Here is a 22,627-nt window from a genome sequence, read left to right on the forward strand (position 1 = left end):
TTTTTAAAATATATATATATTATACATAAATGATTTAAAAAGAAAAATAAAGTCAGATCTGAAAGGTCTTTTAATGTTGGAGCTCCACCTGCTGGACAAAACTGTGAAGGTACAAGAGAGACTTTGCACTTATCGATCAGCGTGCTTCGTGAAAAGAGCATTTGTTTTTGACTCTGCGCTGTACTGTCATGGACATTTGTAGTCCACCTCATCTTAAAGCTAGTGCTACTATATCAGGACAGAAATGTCTTGTCTCCTCAGGGCTTCACCAGCTCTGACCATGGCTCTAACAAACTATTTAACCCTCCTACAGTGTTCTCTCTTAAGAAAACGCAGATAATTCTGTTTGTCGTGCAATTCGATGACTATGTCCACACATGGCTTCAGAAAACATATAATGACAAAAAATACTTTTTTGTGTGTGTGTTTTGTTCAACCAAGGGCGTAGAGTTGTGTAGAGACGCTAGGGACATGTCCCTACCAATATTAAACCGCTACTGTGTAATCACCATCAAACTCAACACAACCGCTGTCCTCAGTGTTTAGTCAGTATAATGATTATGACACACAAAGGGTCAAATGTCTGTCTCTGCTGGAGGTCCCGCCTCTGATCCAAATATCGCTCTCTGATTGGCTGTCCCCGCTGTCACTCCTACATTCATCCTGCTGGTTGGACCGGACCAGAGTCAGGGCACGAATCTGAAACCACGAGTGGAAGTTGTTCAGCATTTGTTCTGCCTGGGTCACGTCAGATAGATGGATTTTAATATCAGTGACGTCATCTTCAGTTTGGTTTGTATCTGTTTGCGTGCGTGTGGATTTGAAGGACGTCAAAGAAAGAAAAGTGGATATAAGAGACTTGTATAGGAGTCAAAGGGTTAAAGTTACTTCAAGGGTAAATAACTGTAGAGGCTCAACAATACACAAGTAGAATAAAAGGCCATATTTAATGCCAAACAGATACACTTTTTAAAATTCTTGTTTTCATGTAGTATTTCTGTGGAAAAGAGCAACTGTTTAAAAAACAGATACTTTGTGGTGAAAATACAATAAAACCTCAGATTGTAGATGATCATGTGATTTTATGCATCAACATGTTTCTGTAAGGAGACAGACAGTAGAGAGCTGGAGGAGATGATTTATGATTAAATATCACATTTGACCGGGAACATCATGAGTGTAGCTGAAACAAACAGGGTTGAAAGGCATTAAGAGCTCACTCTCGTCATACTTTATATATTGTAAAACTTACTGTGTTGGTGTTTTATCATTTTTTATCAACTCGTCAGGGCTCCCTCAGGATAAACAATGTTGCCTCAACAACAAATTTCAAAGACTGTGGTTCATCTTCTCAGACCATGACTGTGAAGGATGGACTCAGCAGGAGCGTCATCCAGGAGAAGAACAGCTACAGTTAAACTTCATGAGCGATGACTGTGTTATTATGTCCACAACCAAAGGACTGATGGTTTCAACAGAGACTTGAACAACTGAAGCCTTGATCACACCCATTTTTATGAACTGGAACCCAAAGAGTATTCTGCAAATAAAGCTTAAATGTTCTGTCACCTGATGGTTTCTAATTATTTACGCACGTTAAAATGACTATGTCAAATAAGAGCAACACTGTAACAATTATCAGATATAGAGACTGAATGTGATAGAAATATCCAGCATCTTACTTCAGCTAAACCTTTAATGCTGGAAGCCAAGTAAGGTACTTGAAGTGTCAACAACATATTGTGTAATTGATGGGTTTTATGATGGAAATGTGGTGACAAACAGCAGTTTTCTGTGCTTGGAACTGGTAACAGGTAGGTACAGGAACAGGTAAGATGTCAGTAAACAATCACACAATCATATTCTTGTGTTTGAGATGTAAAGATTGCATTTAATTGGTCAGAGTTCTTGGTTATCTTATAAAAATACTATCATTTACATTCCTTTAACTCTTCAGCTGAGAATGCTGCACATCACCTTCATGAGATTCTCCATGTACTTGGAGAATCTCCCCTGACACAGTTTAGTACTAAAATATACTGCACATCGGAATAGAAACACAGGTGGTTCTGCCGCTTGCACACCAATTATTGTAGACATCATTCAACCAATGTTTCTAAAACGTTGCAAGTGGAGGATGTTAAATCTTGTTGTGCATCCATTGGTTTGCCTGAAAGATAAAAATAATAATAATGAAATACACAGTTTTTCAGATGCACAAGAACCTGTAAATTACTTGAAATGCACTAACACACATTACAAGAGAACCATAAAACATGGTTTATAGATGAACACCGGTATTTAAATAGCTACTAGTAGAAACATCTCAAAGATTAAAAGCCCAGCCGGTTCAGTTTCTGAAGTGTGCTGTCCTGGTCGTGACAGTGGACGTTACTGTCTCTCAGGAGACATTTCTGTCCAGACACAGTGGTATTAGCTTTAAGACTGTGTGGATTGCAAATGTCCAGCAGACAGTGCGGCGCTGCAGAATCACAACGAATACGCTCTGCACGTTGGTCGCTAACTAATCTAGCAAAGACTCGGCTACATCTGCTGCTAGTTTTAGCTAGATAGCTTTAGCTCCATGTTGTTGGGAGGACAAACTTACCGGTGCTGTAGTGGTTCAGACTGGAAGGAGTCGTCATGCTGCACCCGAACGTAAAATCTGAATTTCAGTCACAAATCGCTCTTGTAACGTTCAGAGACATTCAGTCAGTGAGGCAGCACAGAGACAGTAACCTCAGACAGCGGCGCGGGGACGGTCCCACCAGAACACTGCTCACTATGAAGCTTTTATTTTGGTAGTCTACTTCCGCTGAAGCACCGTCAATTAGCATATCAGCTAAATATTTAGTTTCTCCCAGCGCTACATTTAATATTTAGATATAACATTAAGATTTATCACATTTACTATGTTATATGTAAATGTTATATCTAAATGTTAAAGATTAGATTCAAATGTTGAAGCTTATATCTAAAAGTTACGTGCATTTCCATAAATTTCCAGGTTCGGTAGCTCTTAAACATTATGTGTTTAATTTTTATTTATTATTATTTATTATTTTTTCCATCTTTCAGGCACACCAAATGGATGCACAAGAAACTACATCTTCCACTTGGCAAATGAAGGATGTGCAACATTCTAAACTGAACACTGCTTGTGAAATGTAAATTACAGCATTTCAATAAGATAATCATGAACTGTCTGACCTCTGATTAAATGCAATCTTTAGGATTCATGAAGTTAATCGTCATCTTTACATCTCAAACACAAGAATATAATTGTGTGATTGCTTACTGACATCTTACCTGTTCCTGTACCTACCTGTTACCAGTTCCAAGCACAGAAAACTGCTGCTTTGTCACCACATTTCCATCATAAAACCCATCAATTACACAATATGTTGTTGACACAGTCATCTAGTAATATACTGTTTTTCTATGACATGCAGTTTCTATATCTGATAATTATCATAGTGTTGCTCTTATTTGGCATAGTCATTTTAATGTGTGCAAATAATCAGAAACCATCAGGTGACAGAACATGCTTTATTTCCAGAACAGGGCTCTGTCCTATGTGCCGGTGTCGCCTCATGTCCAATGGAGCTTAACCTGATTTCTAGAATGATGGATGAATAGAGACGAGGACTGAAGGCTTCTCCCTGCTCAAGTTAAGTTCAGCTTTTTTAGAGGTTGAAAGTTGGAGGTTGTATCTTTGAGGTTGATTTTTTTTATGTTAAATTTTATTAGGCTGATTTTTTATTGTTGAATTTGATGAAGTTGAACTTTTTTTATGTTGATGTTTTTTATATTCAAACTCTGATGGCACAGAAAAACTTCCATACGAGTCATTTCTGTTTCATGTATTTTCTGTAGATTTCTGTAGATGAGCATCTCATTGGTGAAGCAGCTGCCTCCATTTTCCTTCACACTGGTGTCAATCTTTGTTATCAGCTCACTGACTTGTTGCTGGTTGATTCTATTATAGTTATTGAACACATGGTATCTTCCTCCACAGTCAGAGATCAGCTCCTTAAAGGAATCATCACATTTTGTTTTAATGTATTCTTCAACAGCAAGGCAGTAGGTTTGGTTTTGACATTGGTGGGGACACTGTCACTAATACTCAAATACAAGCAGATTAGTGTCCACTAGTTCCTGCCTACGCCGATCTTCTAAACAGTTGCTTCTTCCACAGAAATACTACATGAAAACAAGAATAAATAATGATCATAAAAAAAATAGTGTATCTCTTTGGCATTAAATATGGCCTTTTATTCAACATCTGAAAAGAAGTATCTTACACCCAGTTTTCTTTTCTTTGACGTCCTTCAAATCCACACGCACGCAAACAGATACAAACCAAACTGAAGATGACGTCACTGATATTAAAATCCATCTATCTGACGTGACCCAGGCAGAACAAATGCTGAACAACTTCCACTCGTGGTTTCAGATTCATGCCTTGACTCTGGTCCGGTCCAACCAGCAGGATGAATGTAGGAGTGACAGCGGGGACAGCCAATCAGAGAGCGATATTTGGATCAGAGGCGGGACCTCCAGCAGAGACAGACATTTGACCCTTTGTGTGTCATAATCATTATACTGACTAAACACTGAGGACAGCGGTTGTGTTGAGTTTGATGGTGATTACACAGTAGCGGTTTAATATTGGTAGGGACATGTCCCTAGCGTCTCTACACAACTCTACGCCCTTGGTTTGTCCCGTTCTCTTTCAACATCACTCATTTCTGAATGTGGGTCTGCTTGTAATGTCAAAGATCCACAAGTAAATACTGGGGTAGTAGCGCCCATACCGATACCTTTTCTGAAATGTCTTGAATAACTTCGTAATTTTGCCTTTAATTAGTTTATTATGACTATGATAAAATACATGACAGATATTTAAGCAGAGAAGCCGCTATGGTGCTATGATGCTAGGATATGAGCGTCAAACTCTGTGTGTATCCCACCTTTTACTTGAGATGAGGACGGAGAAGCTCTTGTCGCGCACAGACTTGGAGAGAAGTTAGCATCGACCCGATACAGATGTTGGCCTTGGTATTGGTATTATCGATATTTAGATATTTAGTGTTGGTTGGTTGGTTGTGGGTTTTTGTTTTTGGGTTATATTTCCTGTTTGGTGCAGATTCCGTACTGTATGTCTAGTTCATGTACAGTTCTTCCACTGCAACGTCTCAGTCTTGACTTTATCTTTGACACTTTTCAAGGCAGAAGAACAAAGCTGTTATCTCCCACTGTCTCAGTCGCCTATGGGACGATTATCCTGCTTTTATCATCTTCCCTTTAGGGGAGGCAAATATAAAAATATGTCATAACTCATGTGGGCTTATATTCAAACTCCACCTTAATAACATTAAAATTACACAATATTATAAGATGAAATGACATAAACAATATTCTACAACTGACCAAACAATATATTGTATCTATAACAACGTATTGTGCATCTGTTTGTTGCGTAACATCCTGAGACTCTGAGGGTAGTGCATATTTATCTAATTCTGATCACAGAATGCCATCCTGGTTATTCTTCATAAAATTTAGAATGAATGACTTTATCCATGCAGGTCCCATATACATGAAGACCATTTCAAATGCATCCTTTTTATCTGTGAAATATCACAGTTAACTCAAAAGTATTCAAGAAGAAGAGACAATGTAAAAATAGAGGGATTCAGGCTTTCAGTCTCTCTGTTTTTCATCTGATGCTCAACTTCAGTCCAACCACATGTCACAGTTATTGGGTTGAATCTATCCCAGAATGAAGCAGGAAACTCAAATAAATGAAAGCTTTCAGAGACATGCACATGAACACTGAGTTTACCTTTTGAACTATGACATGACTTTCATCCCATACACACAAGACATGGACAAGTGAATGCCATGGACATCGATCAGGACGCCTAAATGTGTCCTCGTACCTAAAGAACCAAACAAACGCTGATGACAGAAAATAACGTGTGAGAGGTGATGTTTATGAATTTTAAATATCATATTTCTTCTAGTCTAATGTGCCCAGTATTTAAAAGTGACAGAGCTTTAAAAATGAATGAGAGAGATTCACTCTAGTCTCAACATTTTAACATCTCTCTGGAACATACTGGTCTACAGCAGACGTCTTCAGATGTGATTGTCTTGGTTGCTTCATCAATTGTTTTTCACATTATTTTTTCCCCACAAATGTAATTGTCTTTAATTAACATTAACATGAACCCAACATACTGTAGTGAATGGATAAATGGGGGCAGAGGATGTCTCCTTTCAGTCAGAAATGTACACAGGAGCTCTCTGAAGCTGGACACCAGTTCACTCAGCACTAGACTAGTCTGGACCAGGCTCTGGTGGTGTGCACAGACCTGGTATTTACATGTGTCAGAAGTCCATCTACATTCACACTGATGTTAAAGACCAGACTTGTAATTTTTCAGCAAGTCGTTCTTCTTCCTGGTCTCTGAAAGTCATTTTCCTCTTTTTCTCCCGCTCGTCTTTTGTGTTGATAAGATTCATATATGAAAGAGTGTGTTTGTTTTGAACAACGTTCTCATGCTGTTAATGACAATTTCCCCATTGAGGGATGAATAAAGCTCATCTCATCCCATCTCATCTTAGAAATGTCTCAAATCTCTGAGATGTGTTTGTAAAGTAATCACAGAACACATTCACTTCAAGAGAATTAGTTTAATTAGTAAATGATTGCTGCACACTTTCTTATGAGTTCAGGACAAACCAGAGCAGTCTTTGAGGGGAGGGGCCTCTGTGGATCATCTGTGGATCATCTGTGGATCATCTGTGGATCATCCCACAGAGGATGTTGTTGGTGATTTTTTAGTTGTTCTGTAGTGACATTTTAAAGTCTGTGATGTTGTAAAAAGAAGATAAATGGAAAATAGATACAAGCAGCATGACTATGACGTCATGTTTGATTATAAGGTTATGATGGAATTACAATGATATGTCTGATCATAATGTCATTAGCTTGATTACAACATTAAGTTTGATATGATGCCTTCACCAGACATATGCTACTAGAACACAGAGGCAGAACACTGGAACCAAAAGTAAATCTACTGTTCTCACAAGAGCACGTGTGCATGTAGAAGATAGTTGTGCTTATCACACTTGGTAAAGTTCACAGTTTGTTTGCAATAAACTTTATTATTTTTAAAAAATAATGAGCTTAAGAGTGGACTAGAAGATAAGGGTGTAAAATGGACGGGAGTAACTGTGAAACTGGGAACTTAGGAAAATTCCACAACTACTGATGTAAATGCAGGTGTTTGAACCTGAGGGGAAAAAATAGAAAAGGTATTTGGAGCAGATCACGATGCTCCAGAGCCACATGGCTCATCAACAGTGATGAAGACAATTTCTAAGGGTATGATTGGTTAAAATAAGGGGCTGGTGAGGGTCTGCCCCATGTAGGGGATGGACAAGGGTGTGACTTGTGACGTCCCAAAGGTATAAAAGATGAGGACAGTGGCCCTCACACCTCAGAGCGGAGTCGTGGTGATTATTGTTTGTCCTGTGATGCTGCTCTGCTTTGTTTCCTGCAATAAATATCACTCTGATGCTCTGGACTTAGACTCCTGATGATGATTTTTTGAGACTCCAAAGAGAAGTTATCTCCAGGCTGAATCTTTCAAAGACTGAGTTTTACAAGGGTCATGAATTTGACACAACGGTCCCTAAGTGTGTTTGTGCCATTTGTTCCTTTCTGGTCTCAAAGGGTTTTAACCGAGAAGAAATCCAGCTCTGCACATTACGACTGCAGGTGGATAAATGAAAGCCTTGTTCCTCTGAGAGCAATTTTCCATAAGACGGCTGCAGCAACAATATGACCACTGTATCACTGAATTCTCTCTGAGATGCAAATAAAGAATTGCCCCAAAACAGGAAATATACAAACTCACGGTGTGATCCCACCATCCACGAACATGCTCGTAAGATTCATTGTGTGTCTTTGGATGGTGAGAGGAAGTCAGAGTACCCGGGAAAACCCACGCAAACACCAGGAGAACATAAGGTGAGGTGTGGATGTCAGGAGGAGTCGTTTTTTGGTAAATATTATCTTTATTGTCTAAAATCAAGGAAAGGGGGAGGTGGGTTAGTGTCTGAGTGTCTTTTCCCAGTGGTGTGAATCGGGCCCTAATGTCACTCTCAGTCATGACACAGCTACAGCGCTGTCCAGCTGAAGATGACAACAAGTCAGTTAAACTGCAACAAACTCCACCTGTGTGTTTTTAAATGTGCATTATAATTAACTTCTCTACATACAACATGACACTGTACACGTTTACATTTATACTGACATTAACGACCATATTAATCACATAAACAGTTAAATAAAGTTGTGTCATGACACTGATTAACATTTCAGATGTTCTCCATTGTTCTCTTCCACAATCTGTCCAAACCGTGTTAACAGCTCTTTAAGTTCAAGTTCTTTCTTCAATAAAACTCTGTCTCTGCTCATCTGGATCATTTCTTTTACAGGTGGATGTTGTCGATACTTTTCCATGAAGCCTGGCTGCTCCTCTCTGGGTGTTGATATCAGAACCAGTGAATGATGAAATGATCGATCACTGAAGAGTTCCAGGACTCTGCAGAGTCTCTGTCTGTGTTCCTCAGTGAAGTCTTCAGGCTGTAGAACCAGCAGCAACACATGAGGTCCAGGAGCAGAGAGTCTCACACAGGTTCCTACATGTTCTCTGAGCTCATCTTCAGAGATGCTGGAGAGAAGCAGATCTGGGGTGTTGATGAGAACTACTTCTTTGTCTTTAATCAGTCCTCTGACTCTTAGACAACGTTCTGGTTCTTCCTCAGTGTTGAACGTGTTCTCTCCCAGGATGAAGTTCCCCACTGAACTCCTCTCAGAGCAGCTGTTCCCCAGAAGAACAACCCTCAGCTCAGACACTGGAGAGAAAACACAGTAACACAGAGAATCACAGTGAAACACTACAAGTGGATCAACAATGAGTGAGGAGGTGGTCATTCTTTAAGACGACATTTTGATCTGAAACTTATCATTTCATCCTGAACCTGCAAAGATATTGAATCAATAAAGTTTAATGTGAATCTAGTGACTAGAAAAGCTGGAATCCTACATGTTAATGTAGGACTCAGTTCTGACTAAGTTCACTGTAACTTACTGGAAGGTGGAAGGAGTTCAAGGCTGCTGCTGAGCTTCATAGACGCCTGAGGGATCACTGCAGGGAGAGAGAATATGTAGATTCATTATCTGATGTATCATGTGTGAGTTGATGTTTCTTCTTGTCGTCTTCTCTCTGGATTCTGTGTCTCTAACTTCATTATTTCACTTCCAGAGCTGTGTGACTGAGATCAAGGCTAAAGTGTCTCTATCAACTAGAACCATGTTTCTTGTCAGCATGTGTTCATGTGTGTGGACACATTGAAAGTGGTTCTTTCTAACAGCTACTTTTCCTTTTCAGTTTATGAAAATTTAAATTTTATGAGGATTTAAGGTGGACTGAAGAGATTCTGTCCGTCATTATCAAGTGAAACTTTCTAACTCACCAGTCAACTTGGAAACATTTCAACAAAATGTGACTTATTGTCTACAAACTGCTGGAATTCTACATGTTCATAGAAGATTGATGAGACTCTTCACTTTAACTTACTGAGAGGTGATGGTGGTGGTTGATATGGTCCTGTAGAGAAACAGAAAGATGAAACATTGATTGACTGGTTTGTGTGAAGTGTGTCATCAGTGTGATAGTCAGAACTAAACATCCTGTGATTGTTGGTGTCCACAAGCAGCTCAATAACTGATTGACTTCATCTGTGTCAACATCTAGCAGCTCCACCTCACTACCTGTGATAGTCTGTGTGGACTGAGGCAGACTGCAGGTGGAGACAGAGTCAGGAGAAGCACCTGGACACAAAGTTACCACTAGAGGACGCTCTCTACACTATGTCTGTCCTCATGTCTCATAAAAGACTAGCTGAAAACAACAACTCAAAAAAGCTTGTTTCATGACATGTGACTCAAAACAAGATGCTTTCAAGACTTTTTCACTTAACGAGATATTCAAGATGTATTGTCTTAAAACAAGTCCCTATATCTTGCTGAAATGGTACTTGTTAGGCAGTTGTGTCTTATATTAAGTGTAATGAGATATTTTGACTAGAAATGAGACAAATGTACTTGCTAAGATTTTTTCCAGCGAATAAGTCACACACAAAATACACACAAAATGCACACTGTGTTCCTAGTGCCTGACCAGGGCATCCAAAAGGCAGCTGGTTACTCTTTCCTTTTTCATGTTATGTAAGCCACAGTCAGATTATCTTCCATTATTACACTTTTCTTTCATTCTGTAGTTTCAGATCCTCAGGTTAATTTTGTAGTAGGCCCGTTCTGTTATTAAAAACACTCCAAACTAATTAAATGTACAATCAATGGGTAAAGAACTTGATTTGAAAGTAGCAGATTCATTTCATGTGACTCTTATGACAGCTCTGGATCACTCGTAAATTTTGCTCTGACTTCAACGTTAGGAACAAGCAGGAATAACATCCATGACCTTACGCTTAAAGCTCGACAAAGGAAAAACTTGACAGTCAGCTGATAACAGGGTACAGCTGGTACTCAGCACGTTAAAAGTGGGTCAACGTTGGAACAACATAACGTGACTCTATTCTTTTCATTTTACTACAGAGTATAAAGTAAAGGAGTCTTTGTTGGAGGCTGCTCTTTAGAGCTGGATTCAATGTGATTTCTGTCTGTTGTCTTATCATCTGGATTCATCAAAATAATTAATTTACTCATTGATTTTTCATGTGAAATTGTAAAGGCCATTAGCAGATGAATGTGATTAGATGGGATGTCTTGTGTGTCTTTAGACAATCACATATTTAACACATAAGTGTGTTGCTTTGACCTGTAGGTGTGTTGTGTGCTATGAAGAGGCTGACATGCCTGATTGTTGTTCTGTTGTCAGTCACTGTTTCATTGATGCAGGTTGATGATGGAACCAGACACAATTAGTTAGTTTCTAAAGTTTCTACAAGTCAGTGAATTCATTTAATCTGACAGCTTTGGTCCCATTGTAGAGTATTTAAAGCTGGAGAAGGCACAGAGCCTTTCACCTTTATCTCATGACAGTGTGACAGTAGAAAATGATGAAGAGATGGATTTTTTATTCCTTTTTGGTTCATGTGATCACAGCTGCCTATTAGTCTCAGTTTATTTATTTCTCCTGGTTCATCAGATGATAGATGATCAAGACCTGAACACCATCAACTCCATCAATTCACCTCCATTGTTTTGGAGTGAAGTCAGAACTCTGGAGAAATCAAAGTAAACCAGATGAAGAAAGTAGTGATCTGATCACATGTGCTCTACTTTCTTCTGACCAGGAAACAATACAAACTGTCCCATTTTACACACAACACAGACATTTACCACTGTACTAGTGATGATGAGAGACTGAAAGATCACTGTACTGTCACTACTGACTGTTGATGATAGACAATAAACATAGAAATATTAAACTCTGATCTTAAGAAACATGAAAACTGTTCAACCACAGACAAGTTGGACTCACCACGACGACGTTCCTCCTCCTCTGTAAGAGACAAACACATTTAAGAATTAACAATGACTTGATTCCATTAACAGACTGAAGGACACAGATGTGTATGATTCAACATCATGAATAAAGCTTCTCTATTCTTTTCATTTTACTACAGAGTAGAAAGTAAAGGAGTCTTTGTTGGAAATCTGGGAGGAATCTGGTTATTGTACAACAGTGTTAATGTTAACTGTTGTTTCATGAACTACAATGTTTGATCCAACATTTCCAATATTATTTCACCTAAGTTCATTAGTTGAGAGACTAATTCTTTCTTCTTTCTATTGTTTTAATGAAAACTAAAACCTTTGAGTTTTTGACTGAAACTATCACACATAGAAATGACAGAAATGTGACTAGAACTAATTAACATTTTCATCCAAAAGACTCAGACTGAATCTAAAAGCTGCTAAAATCAACACTGCTGGAAACAGACTTTGTCCAAACCTGGACAGATGACATCCACACTATCTGTGGCTACACACGACTGGAACTAGTGAGAAACAGTCATAGAAACATGGAAACACAAACTCTGATCCTTCACAGCAACACACAGTCAAGTTACATGATGCTCTTCAGGAGACTTGAGCAGGTAGTTTTCTATGTGTTTCACTGGTATAATGACACTTACTACACAATGGAAAGTGAGGGAACAGAAGATGAATCTAAATCACATCAGTATTTGGTTTTATTACCTTTTTCCTTCAAACCAGCTGTGAAGCATCAGTGCTAACCACCACACTACTGTCTCAGGTTTGACTTTAAAAATATATTTTAAAGAGTGAAGATGATGAGAGACTGAAAGATCACTGTACTGTCACTACTGACTGTTGATGATAGACAATAAATATAGAAATATTAAACTCTGATCTTAAGAAACATGAAAACTGTTCAACCACAGACAAGTTGGACTTACCACGACGACGTTCCTCCAACGCTGTAAGAGACAAACACATTTAAGAATTAACAATGACTTGATTCCATTAACAGACTGAAGGACACAGATGTGTATGATTCAACATCATAACCACAGTCTCTCTATTATGCGCTGTAAAACTGAATAGTAAAAGTGCGTTAAAACGATTTAGTTGTATAAGCTCAGAATTTTAAAAAAGTTAATTGACTGCTAATTTTTTGAGTTATCTTAACGGATTTTCAATTTTAAGTGCACAATACTCAAAAACTTTAATTCAGTTTTGTCAATGAACTCAAACTGTTTGACTTGTCGTCTGTGACGTCATTTCCACGTTCCAAGGTTCCGGTTCCCGCTTGCGCTGAGCTTTGCAGCAACAGTATAATTCAGATATATATTTGTACGAAAAGTCATCTTTCTAGTAGGAACTTCGCTTCTGGACTGCTACCATGGACGACTTCTGGAGTTAATTCCATTGTGACTTGTTTTTCAAATGTCTGATATAAATTTTACTTTCTCTTTTTTCCCTTTTGAGGACTCCTCTCTGGTGAGATGATGTTGTCGTTTTACCTCGGTGTTTAGCTAATCATCATTATTGTTATTTTTGAATAAAAACAATTATTTTATCCTTTTGAATTTAATGTGTTGAGCTAAGGTCGTTTTTTGTTTTTTTTGGTAATTACACAAGGAATACAGCGGCTACCTGCAAAACTTTTACTCTTTGTGCATGTCTGGGCATGCTGGTAACTTCAAGGCTAAATATTAGTGATAAGTTTCATGTTCATTTTATGGCAAAAACAATATAGCTTATCATATTAGCCATGTAGCCCCCCTCCCCCTTCCACGTGTCTACAACCGCTGTGTAGCCCTTCAACTGCGTGGCTGTAACTGAACATAGCAACAGTAACCAGGGGGCGGGGCTTAGCGAAACGGTGTAGGTCAGTCTGGTCCAAGACGGTTTAGAAAGTGATAAATAGAAGGTTTTATATTTTATTGGTCTGGTTGCAGAGCTGCACGTGGGCTCCACGTGGTAACTGACCTGACCTCCACAAAGTCTTGCAGGATTTACTCTAAACATCTTTAGTTAACAGCCTTTTCAAGTCATTTTCCCTTCACAGCCTAACAATGAAATACTAATGATGTTTTTGTAATTGTGTTTAGTATTTAAAGAGTTGAGTGATTTGTATGTCTGTAAATCTTCTCTTTTAGGCTGAAGTAGAAGAAGCTGGATGTTACATGGAGTCTGCAGGCTGGTATGTAGATGTTTTAGACATTCATTGCCAGCTTACTTAAAGTACTCAGTTTTCCAATGGTTTGGAAGGGAAAGCTTTGTGCTGCTGCCTTTTATGAACAGGCACAGTTGCTTCAACACTAACGTTTGCATCATTGCAACTTCTCCTCAAATAGTCCGTTGCCATGTGTGTATGATGACTGCATCTGCACATTTCAGTCAATAAATGCATTGGAAATTCATGTAACACGGATACATACGCAGACAGTTGGACCAACTCAGGTGGGATGTGTGACATTTATCTGTCCCAAGTGTGGATGCAAGCAGTCATTCAATGATAAAAATCTTTTCAGTCATTTGAGATCACATTTAAAAAACACACAGACAGTGGATTGTCCATTCAAAAGTTGTCACCATCGTATTAACGTGTATTCCTCATTCAATGCCCACAAAAGTAGGACTAATCCAAACTATGATGTCTCAGATTTTAAGAATGAGGTTGTTCACACAGAAAGTGATGACCAGTTACTTCCAGGAGAGTAAGTTACCATGGTAACGTAGCTCCATAAGAATGAATCCAGCTTCATGATACCAGAACCCCCGAAGTTCACCCTGAAGTTTCCTGGATAACTCTGTGATCCTGCTTCATGATACAGGCCTCTGCTGTCATCAAACCTTGGTTGAAGGTTCTGGTGTTTAGTTTAGTTTAAGTTTAGAATTAGTATTTAGTATTACCATCAATTGTTATTGTATGCAGAAGGGATGCAAAACAAGCAACATATTGTTGCAGAAATAGAGAACAGTAATCAGAACTACTAATAGAGTTGAACAAGTCATAGAAATAAAGAATTAAACGCCTTATTCAACAACAAATAACTGTCAGTATAAACATGTCACTATACAGTATATGAACAGTGAATGCTCTCACCTCCTATCATTAGCAGTTAACAGTCATTAGCTAACCCAATAACTGGACAATGAATGGACACAGGGTCTAGCTCACAAAATCAAAGGAACAGCAACAGTAATTTGCCCATCAGTCTCTGTACATCGGCATGCTTCTCCCTGCTGCACTGACTAACTCAGTAGCTTTTTTTCTGACAGTAGGGGACGTACTTCTGCACATTTTTAACTGACTGACATTTCTTGTCAGGCTGCCCTTCGTCACATAATCATATTCAACAACAGTTGAATATAATGTCCCTTTACTTGAGCACTTTAAAGTGTTGAAGAACATGATCAGGGTATGTTATGGAAGTAAGCTCTGTAGGTTCATAGATCAAAAAAAGAACTCCCCTGATGTTATGAAATTCACTGGAAAGATACTTTTTTAGTGAAGCAAAAGGAGATAATATAAATTTACATCAAGTTGGCAATTTGATACTAAAACAGTTTAATAAAGTCAGGCAAGAAATCTGCTTAAAAATCCGTTTTATTTTCTAGAAATGGTCTGTGGTCATTTGATGCTGTAGCTTGTGGTGCAGTCAGTTTGTATTGTTGCACACTAAGAGGTGTTTCTCCTTCCTCTCTCATCTCCAGCCTGTGGAGTCCCTTGAACTGGACATTGATGACGTACCAGTCAGCCTGGCTTTGATCCATGACAGTTCAACTGATGCCACGTTCCTCTGCTCAGATACGGGTTCAGTTCTCATTGAGAGTAATCTTGTGATTCAAGTGTAGAATTTTAGAAAACAATTTGTTTGTTGTTGTAGTATGTTTACTCAATAAAGACTGACTTGTATCTAACGGTGTTAATGTGTTTTTGACTGTAGGTGTACGACATAGAGATTTTGATCTTATTTTGAGTTAAACTGAGCAAGATTTTTGCTTGTATTGGAGTTAGTGTAGAGCTTCTATTGAATTGAACATTTTAAGTAAACATAAGCGAAAAACTCAGTTTTACAATTATAAGAACATTCAAGTTATCTACACTTGTATTTATTTTTACTGTGAAAACAAAATAACTAGTAAAACATACTTATCATGATAAGTTTTGTTAAACTTACCAAAGTAAGTTAGTGCCACTTAAGATTACAAGTAAAGCATACTTAATCAGTACTGCTTTTTTAACGCAAAATGTGAGTAAAAACTTTTATGTAATCCATTTCAACAATTTTTTTTGTGTTAATTGAACTTATCAGGGTTTACAGTGTAGAAATGTTTCTCTTAAGACTGATTCCCACAAGCTCTTCCCTCGTTTCATTGGTTCCTTCCCTATAATTGACGTCATCAATCCTGTGACGGTCAAGCTGTCTCTCCCTCCTTCCATGAGGATCCACCCTGTATTTCATGTGTCTCAACTGAAGCCAGTCGCCAGCAGCCTGCTCAACCCACAGTACCCTGTGGATTGGGAGGGCTATGGTCCAGAGGAGAGGTCATGGGTTCCACGCTCTGCCATTCTAAGCCCTTGCTTGGTGAAGGACTTCCATCGCTTGCACCCTGATAAGCCTGGTGGGCCGCCAGGAGGCGCCCATTGAGAGGGGGTTATGTTAGGAGGTACCTTGTTGCCCTCTTTTGGTTTACTTTCATGTTTGCTTTTCTCACCTCAGGTGTGTGGAGTGAGCTGCTGATTGCTACGCTGCGGCTGGGCTGCCTTCCCACCTGTTCCACATCTCTCGCTATGTTGAACCATACTTAAGGACTCTGCACTCTGTCATTCACTGCGAGTTCTTCCAGTTGCCAGTCCTCCAGCTAACCTCCGGAATCGTAGTATTTTTTGTATTAGAATTTTTGCTCAAGATCCTTTTGTTATTAAAACTTCTGTTTGAGCCTGAACATCTGAGTCCTGCGCTTGGGTTCCTTCTCTCCCATTTCTTCACGACACACAACACCCTGTCTTTAAGCTCGTCTCTTCCTTTTAGGTTCATGTGATCACAGCTGCCTGTTAGTCTCAGTTTATTTATTTCTCCTGGTTCATCAGATGATAGATGATCAAGACCTGAACACCATCAACTCCATCAATTCACCTCCATTGTTTTGGAGTGAAGTCAGAACTCTGGAGAAATCAAAGTAAACCAGATGAAGAAAGTAGTGATCTGATCACATGTGCTCTACTTTCTTCTGACCAGGAAACAATACAAACTGTCCCATTTTACACACAACACAGACATTTACCACTGTACTAGTGATGATGAGAGACTGAAAGATCACTGTACTGTCACTACTGACTGTTGATGATAGACAATAAATATAGAAATATTAAACTCTGATCTTAAGAAACATGAAAACTGTTCAACCACAGACAAGTTGGACTCACCACGACGACGACGTTCCTCCTCCTCTGTAAGAGACAAACACATTCAAGAATTAACAATGACTTGATTCCATTAACAGACTGAAGGACACAGATGTGTATGATTCAACATCATGAATAAAGCTTCTCTATTCTTTTCATTTCACTACAGAGTAGAAAGTAAAGGAGTCTTTATTCTAAGGATTTTCTTTAGAGCTGGATTCAATGTGATTTCTGTCTTTTTACTTCTCCTAAAAACTCAAAGACATTCAACTTCCTGTTGATGTCATTTCCACCACCTGAGGCCTGTATCATGAAGCAGGATCACAGACTTATGGAGGTAACTTCAGGGTTAACTCTGGGTTTCTGGTTTCATGAAGCTGGATTCATTCTTATGGAGCTACGTTACCATGGTAACTTACTCTGAACAGCTAACCTGCTTCAGGTCAGGGTAACTTTCAGGATTTATCTGAAGCCGATAAAAGGCTCCGCCCACCGGCCAATCAGCTGTTCAGGAAAGAATCACGTGCCCTTTCATTGAAGACCTGATTGAGATTGGAGCCCAAATCACTAGAAGAGCGTTACGGCGTCAACGCATCTTCCAGGAGATAATCACACAAAGAAGAGGATGTTTTAGCTCAAACACAGCTCAGAATCAGGATCATTTCATTCAGGACAACAACCTGATGTATTGATATGATGTAACTGTGGCATCAGCTTCCAGCTTTACTGTCGCCCAGGTAACATTACAGAATGAAGAAGATGAAATGATGTTTTTATCTTTTTAGTCCAGAGCTGTTACATCTGGGGGAATGAGACAAATTGTCATACAGGCCATTCATTTATGCAGCTCAGTGATTGGGTTTCATGGCTTTGCTAAATCTAAACTAACTGAGCCACTGATGTGTAATTTGTGCACTTATTTAATCTGCAGTCCTTTACCATGGCTTATGGCGTCTCTTCAAAGCAGCCGCGATGTTTGACTTTTGGAGATTTCGAGTGAGATTTACTTTTTCCACTTCATATCTGAGGAGAATCAGTCTTTGCTCCTTTATGCTGGTGGATCAGCCTCATGATTGTGATTGGTCTGCTGCCTTGGAACCCGCCCTTTTACGTGTGCGTTCACCGATTCACAACAAGACAAACCTGGATTGAGATAGTGAGTTGATAACCAGCGTCATGATACCGTTTGTCCAGATCGTCACTGTTCTGGATAAGTTCAGCTGGATAAGTTGAGCTCGCTTCATGATACAGGCCTCTGCTCAGCTCCATGATGGTTCTACTGATATTTACTGCTCTTATGGTGCTGCTTCCTCTCCTAAAGCCTCGCTGATATCCAGCATCTAACCAGTAGCCAGAGTCTCTCTCCAGCTTCCTAACCAGATGGAGGAGGACCAGGATGAGGAATGTTGCATTCAGGGACTGTGGAGAGCTGCTCCTGTTACTGAGTCCACTTGTTAAAGGCCTCAGATAGAAGCCTTAACTACCTTTATATGGAGAAAGATGTGCTACCCTGACCTCTGTTGGTGGGGAGGTTCATAACAGCCAGTATCAGCCAGCAGTGAAGCAGCACTGCACTTTGATGAACTCTGAGGAGATGTATGGTCCAGGGACTGGAAGCAGCATTTGCTCACTGGGAGTTGGTGGACTGAGTGAAATGATTAGACTGGCTGCAGTTACTCTCCATCCTTCTAAATGACACTGACCTCAGAGCTCCATGACAACACTGTTTGATTAAATAGGAGTCTGAATGGAGGAATAGTTCTGATGATAGATGGAGGTTATTTAGGAAAATATCTACAGCTGAGAGTGATGATGATGAGAGACTGAAAGATCACTGTACTGTCACTACTGACTGTTGATGATAGACAATAAATATAGAAATATTAAACTCTGATCTTAAGAAACATGAAAACTGTTCAACCACAGACAAGTTGGACTCACCACGATGATGACGTTCCTCCTCCTCCATCGCTGAAAGAGACAAACACATTTAAGAATTAACAATGACTTGATTCCATTAACAGACTGAAGGACACAGATGTGTATGATTCAACATCATGAATAAAGCTTCTCTATTCTTTTCATTTTACTACAGAGTAGAAAGTAAAGGAGTCTTTGTTGAAGGCTGCTCTTTAGAGCTGGATTCAATGTGATTTCTGTCTGTTGTCTTATCATCTGGATTCATCTGAACTTTACTACAGAGTTGGTTTTAGTTCCAACTCTGTGATCGTGTTGTTCCACATTATTTCTTCTTGTTTTCTTCTGACTTTCTTCATGAACTTGTTGCTTCACTTCTTTCTTTCTCTGTCCTGTCAGTGTGTGTCATCTCAGATATTATCATGGAGTTAAATGTTCCTCCAGTGAGAGGCTAACGTTCAGTAACACGTGTCATTTTATGTAAAGCCAGTAAAGAGTCTTAATACCTGTGGATACATAATTCATTCTCTCAAATAGATTATTTGCTGTATTGAAAGCCTTAATGGAGAGTGCGCTAGATTCTCAGATTCACAGTATTATCATATCTGACCATGCACCATATCAGTTCCTTTTTCTCCTCTAGTTAATACACATAGAATTAAACAATAGAGATTCAATCATTCTCTTCTGAAAGATGATGAGTTTATTTCATCAGTTACAGGGAAAATTTAGTTTTTGAAGTTAACTTAAATTCAGGCCCATCTTTTCAAATAATATTGGAAGCCTTTAAAGCTACATGCAGAGGCTGGATGATAAGTTATTCCACTGCAAAAAGAAGAAAATCTCACTTCAGATGATACATCACACAATTCAATTTCCAGCTGCACATGAAACCGAGTTAAATTTTCTTATTTTTTTTGTTTGTGTATTTTCTCTAAAATATTTCTTTTGTGTTATGAACTTCCCCATAATAATAATTTTAAAAAAAAAAATGTTCATAGATGATTTTCTCATCATTTGCCCTTCGTTCCCTTTGTTATTATTTTGGCGTTTAACCTCCTAGTGGTTCAGAGCTGGTGAGTCACGTTATAAAGCTCCATTCTCTCCATTGTCTTAGTTATTATTATTTTTCTTTCCATTCAGAACCACATTATGTCGTTGAATACTGTGTTGTAACATGCTAATGAACCTGCTGGTCAAATCTTAATTGATGAATAACTCGTAAATAGAATCTTACGCCTGCTGAAACATTTTTTCTCCGTTCCTCTCTCTTTCAGGCTGACTTCATGAAGTTGTGCCCTGCATGTTGTGCTTGTAGTACAATAACTGGGAAATTTCATATATAATGTGAAGCTTTGTTGTGGTTGTGTGAGTTTTAATTTAATCTTTTTCATGTAGATTGGTGGAGAGTTGCAGTGTGGACTTGGTGTGTGCGACGTCTGTGTTTTTTCTGTATTCTGAAGATTAAAGTCATAGATGCTCAACATCGGTGTGCGTCTCTCTTCACAAATACACAACACAACAGACGGGTTTGTCTGCTTCTACGTTTAATCTAACAGACAGAACGAACCATTTCCAGATCAGTGAAGTAACATGACTGACTCTGTTTATCTGAAAGTCTTTTGTCGTGTGTTAGTGAACTCACTTGATGGTGAGGCTCCCATAGTGTCACTGTGGGTTGAAGAATCTAGGGCAGAAAATGACAAACTGTTAATGAAGTGAAAGTTTGATGTAGACCAACTCCTCCTCCTCCAAACATACAGGACTCAGGTCTGGTTCTAAATGTTCCTTCACTACAACACATGATGCAGAGTAACTGTAACAGATGTCTGCTCTCATCAGGAAACATCAGCTCTCATCTACAGTCATTCACACTGAGACATTTGCTCCAGACTTTCAGACTCATGTTAGACATGAGACACTGAAATGAATAAAATCAACACAACAAAAACCCATCAACACTACAGCTCCTGTCCACACCAGCCGCCTACTGAGGCCAGAATATTATTAGACCAAGTGTGTGGACATTGATGAGTCAATATATATCGTTTAGTAACTCAACCAAAAGAACTCAAGGGATGTAAGATGAGAGGTGTGTTAATGAATGACAGTGGAACTAATAGAGAATCACTCGTTAGATTAAAATAAAAACATGAATGTGAACAGCTTGTACGCTGATTATCATGTGATATAATGTTGATGTTGGTACCAGATGATCATGTAGGTTTATAAAAGCTTGTACAGCCTGAACCTGGTACATGTCTAAAATAAAAACATCAATACATGACTGTACAACACTATTATTCATTTCCACTGTACATAAACTCCATCCTCTCTGGTGTAGTGGCACTAATGAGACGGATTCTCCACCATAAATTCCTCTCAGGTCACGAGCCAGCCAAAAAAAGTTTGCTTGCTTGTGGGTCATTCTATAATGAGGGATACATGTCATGTCCATAGGCTGTATTTTTCACTCTCAAAGCCATGATTCATTTTACATCGGGGCACATTTCTCTCTTATTTAATACAGAAAAAGTCAACAGATCCCATAATTCTCTTGGAAAAATGCATATATTATGTTGGAATTTGTTGTTTTTATACTGTCTGATTTGCCGTTTTGCTCTTTAGATTAATACTAAATTACATGTTTTTGCATGAAGAAATCTGGGACAAATGTTACTCTTGTTCTGTCCAGTGAACTGTGTTACTTCTGTCAACCATGTTACTTTGTCTGTCAGCTGGATTATATGTTATAAAATTAAAATGTTACAAAATGAAAAAACTCATTCGAGTTTAAGCTTGTCAAATAATAATTTAGTACATTAAGGGTTTATTTGGTGGATTCTAGTTCAGGACTGAAGAACTGACCAAGTAGACGACAAATATAACGGTTCTGAAATGCGGTGTCTCGCTGAAATTTACATGAGATGCAGAAAGTACTCGTCTCATTCAGGGAGAGAGTATCCATCAGTTATCATAAAGACATCCATCATACAAGACTCTATACATTCCATCATCAAATTCTACTCACCGATTCATATCCTAGTATTAACACAATAATTCTGCTGACAATCATCGAGTGAAACTGAAACTAAAAAAGACAGACTGACTCCACCCAACAGGAAATGATTTTATAAAGACAACAAACTCTTACTTTACATGATTAAAAACAATAATAAATGAATCAAATACATTTGGCAGCAGAAAATGAGATCTAATATTAAATATATATATGTTATATTCTCATGTTCTAAAAAAGGAAAAATGAAGTCACTGCGGATCTGAAAGGTCTTTTAATGTTGGAGCTCCACCTGCTGGACAAAACTGTGAAGGTACAAGAGAGAGGAGGACAGGTACAGGGAGAATTATTTAAAATATATTTAAAATAACATAAAGTTGGGGAAGGACTCTGGATAAACTGTTCTCATCATGGACAATCCATCCATCCACTACAACACTAGCTCATTCTCCAGCACAAATCTAAGTCTAATTCAGAAAACTTTATTTGTTCCCAGGTGCAACAATGACACAAGACTGAGTTTAAAAGCTCAGTAAAAATGGTTAGTTTTATTTTATTTCGAAAAAAAAAAAAAAAAATCATATAGAAACATAACAGTCAATGAGAAAATAAATAATCAGATTAAATACTCCGTCTTCTACACGTCCTAAAGGGAGTAGGAGGAAGTATAAACTTGTTTAATCCCCTTTTAACA

General features: G+C 38.6%; 1 protein-coding gene and 1 long non-coding RNA gene across 5 annotated transcripts; both read right to left on the minus strand.

Moving 5' to 3' along the window:
- Window positions 1–1,870: 1,870 nt before the first annotated feature.
- LOC125012838 lies at window positions 1,871–2,768 on the minus strand. Its single transcript, XR_007113323.1, has 2 exons — window positions 2,609–2,768; window positions 1,871–2,170 (listed from the first exon to the last, which is right to left on the minus strand). It is a non-coding gene; the product is annotated as an uncharacterized LOC125012838 (long non-coding RNA).
- Window positions 2,769–7,159: 4,391 nt separating this feature from the next.
- Window positions 7,160–21,285, minus strand: LOC125012815 (GTPase IMAP family member 2-like). 4 transcript variants are annotated; one of them, XM_047592969.1, is made up of 8 exons: window positions 20,560–21,285; window positions 18,939–18,968; window positions 17,019–17,042; window positions 12,535–16,757; window positions 11,592–11,612; window positions 9,663–9,692; window positions 9,174–9,230; window positions 7,160–8,937 (listed from the first exon to the last, which is right to left on the minus strand). In XM_047592969.1, the coding sequence occupies exons 4-8, from the start codon at window positions 12,572–12,574 to the stop codon at window positions 8,390–8,392; spliced, it is 696 nt and encodes a 231-aa protein (XP_047448925.1). In that variant the 5' UTR covers window positions 12,575–16,757; window positions 17,019–17,042; window positions 18,939–18,968; window positions 20,560–21,285; the 3' UTR covers window positions 7,160–8,389. The 4 variants fall into 4 exon arrangements, with proteins under 4 accessions (XP_047448925.1, XP_047448928.1, XP_047448927.1 ...); XM_047592972.1 differs by lacking the exons at window positions 18,939–18,968; window positions 20,560–21,285 and adding an exon at window positions 17,937–18,931; XM_047592971.1 differs by lacking the exons at window positions 18,939–18,968; window positions 20,560–21,285 and adding an exon at window positions 17,937–18,931 and having other exon boundaries at window positions 12,535–17,042.
- Between the last annotated feature and the right edge of the window lie 1,342 nt (window positions 21,286–22,627).

The sequence above is a fragment of the Mugil cephalus genome, chromosome 8 (assembly GCF_022458985.1).
Source record: "Mugil cephalus isolate CIBA_MC_2020 chromosome 8, CIBA_Mcephalus_1.1, whole genome shotgun sequence".
Lineage (NCBI taxonomy): Eukaryota > Metazoa > Chordata > Actinopteri > Mugiliformes > Mugilidae > Mugil > Mugil cephalus.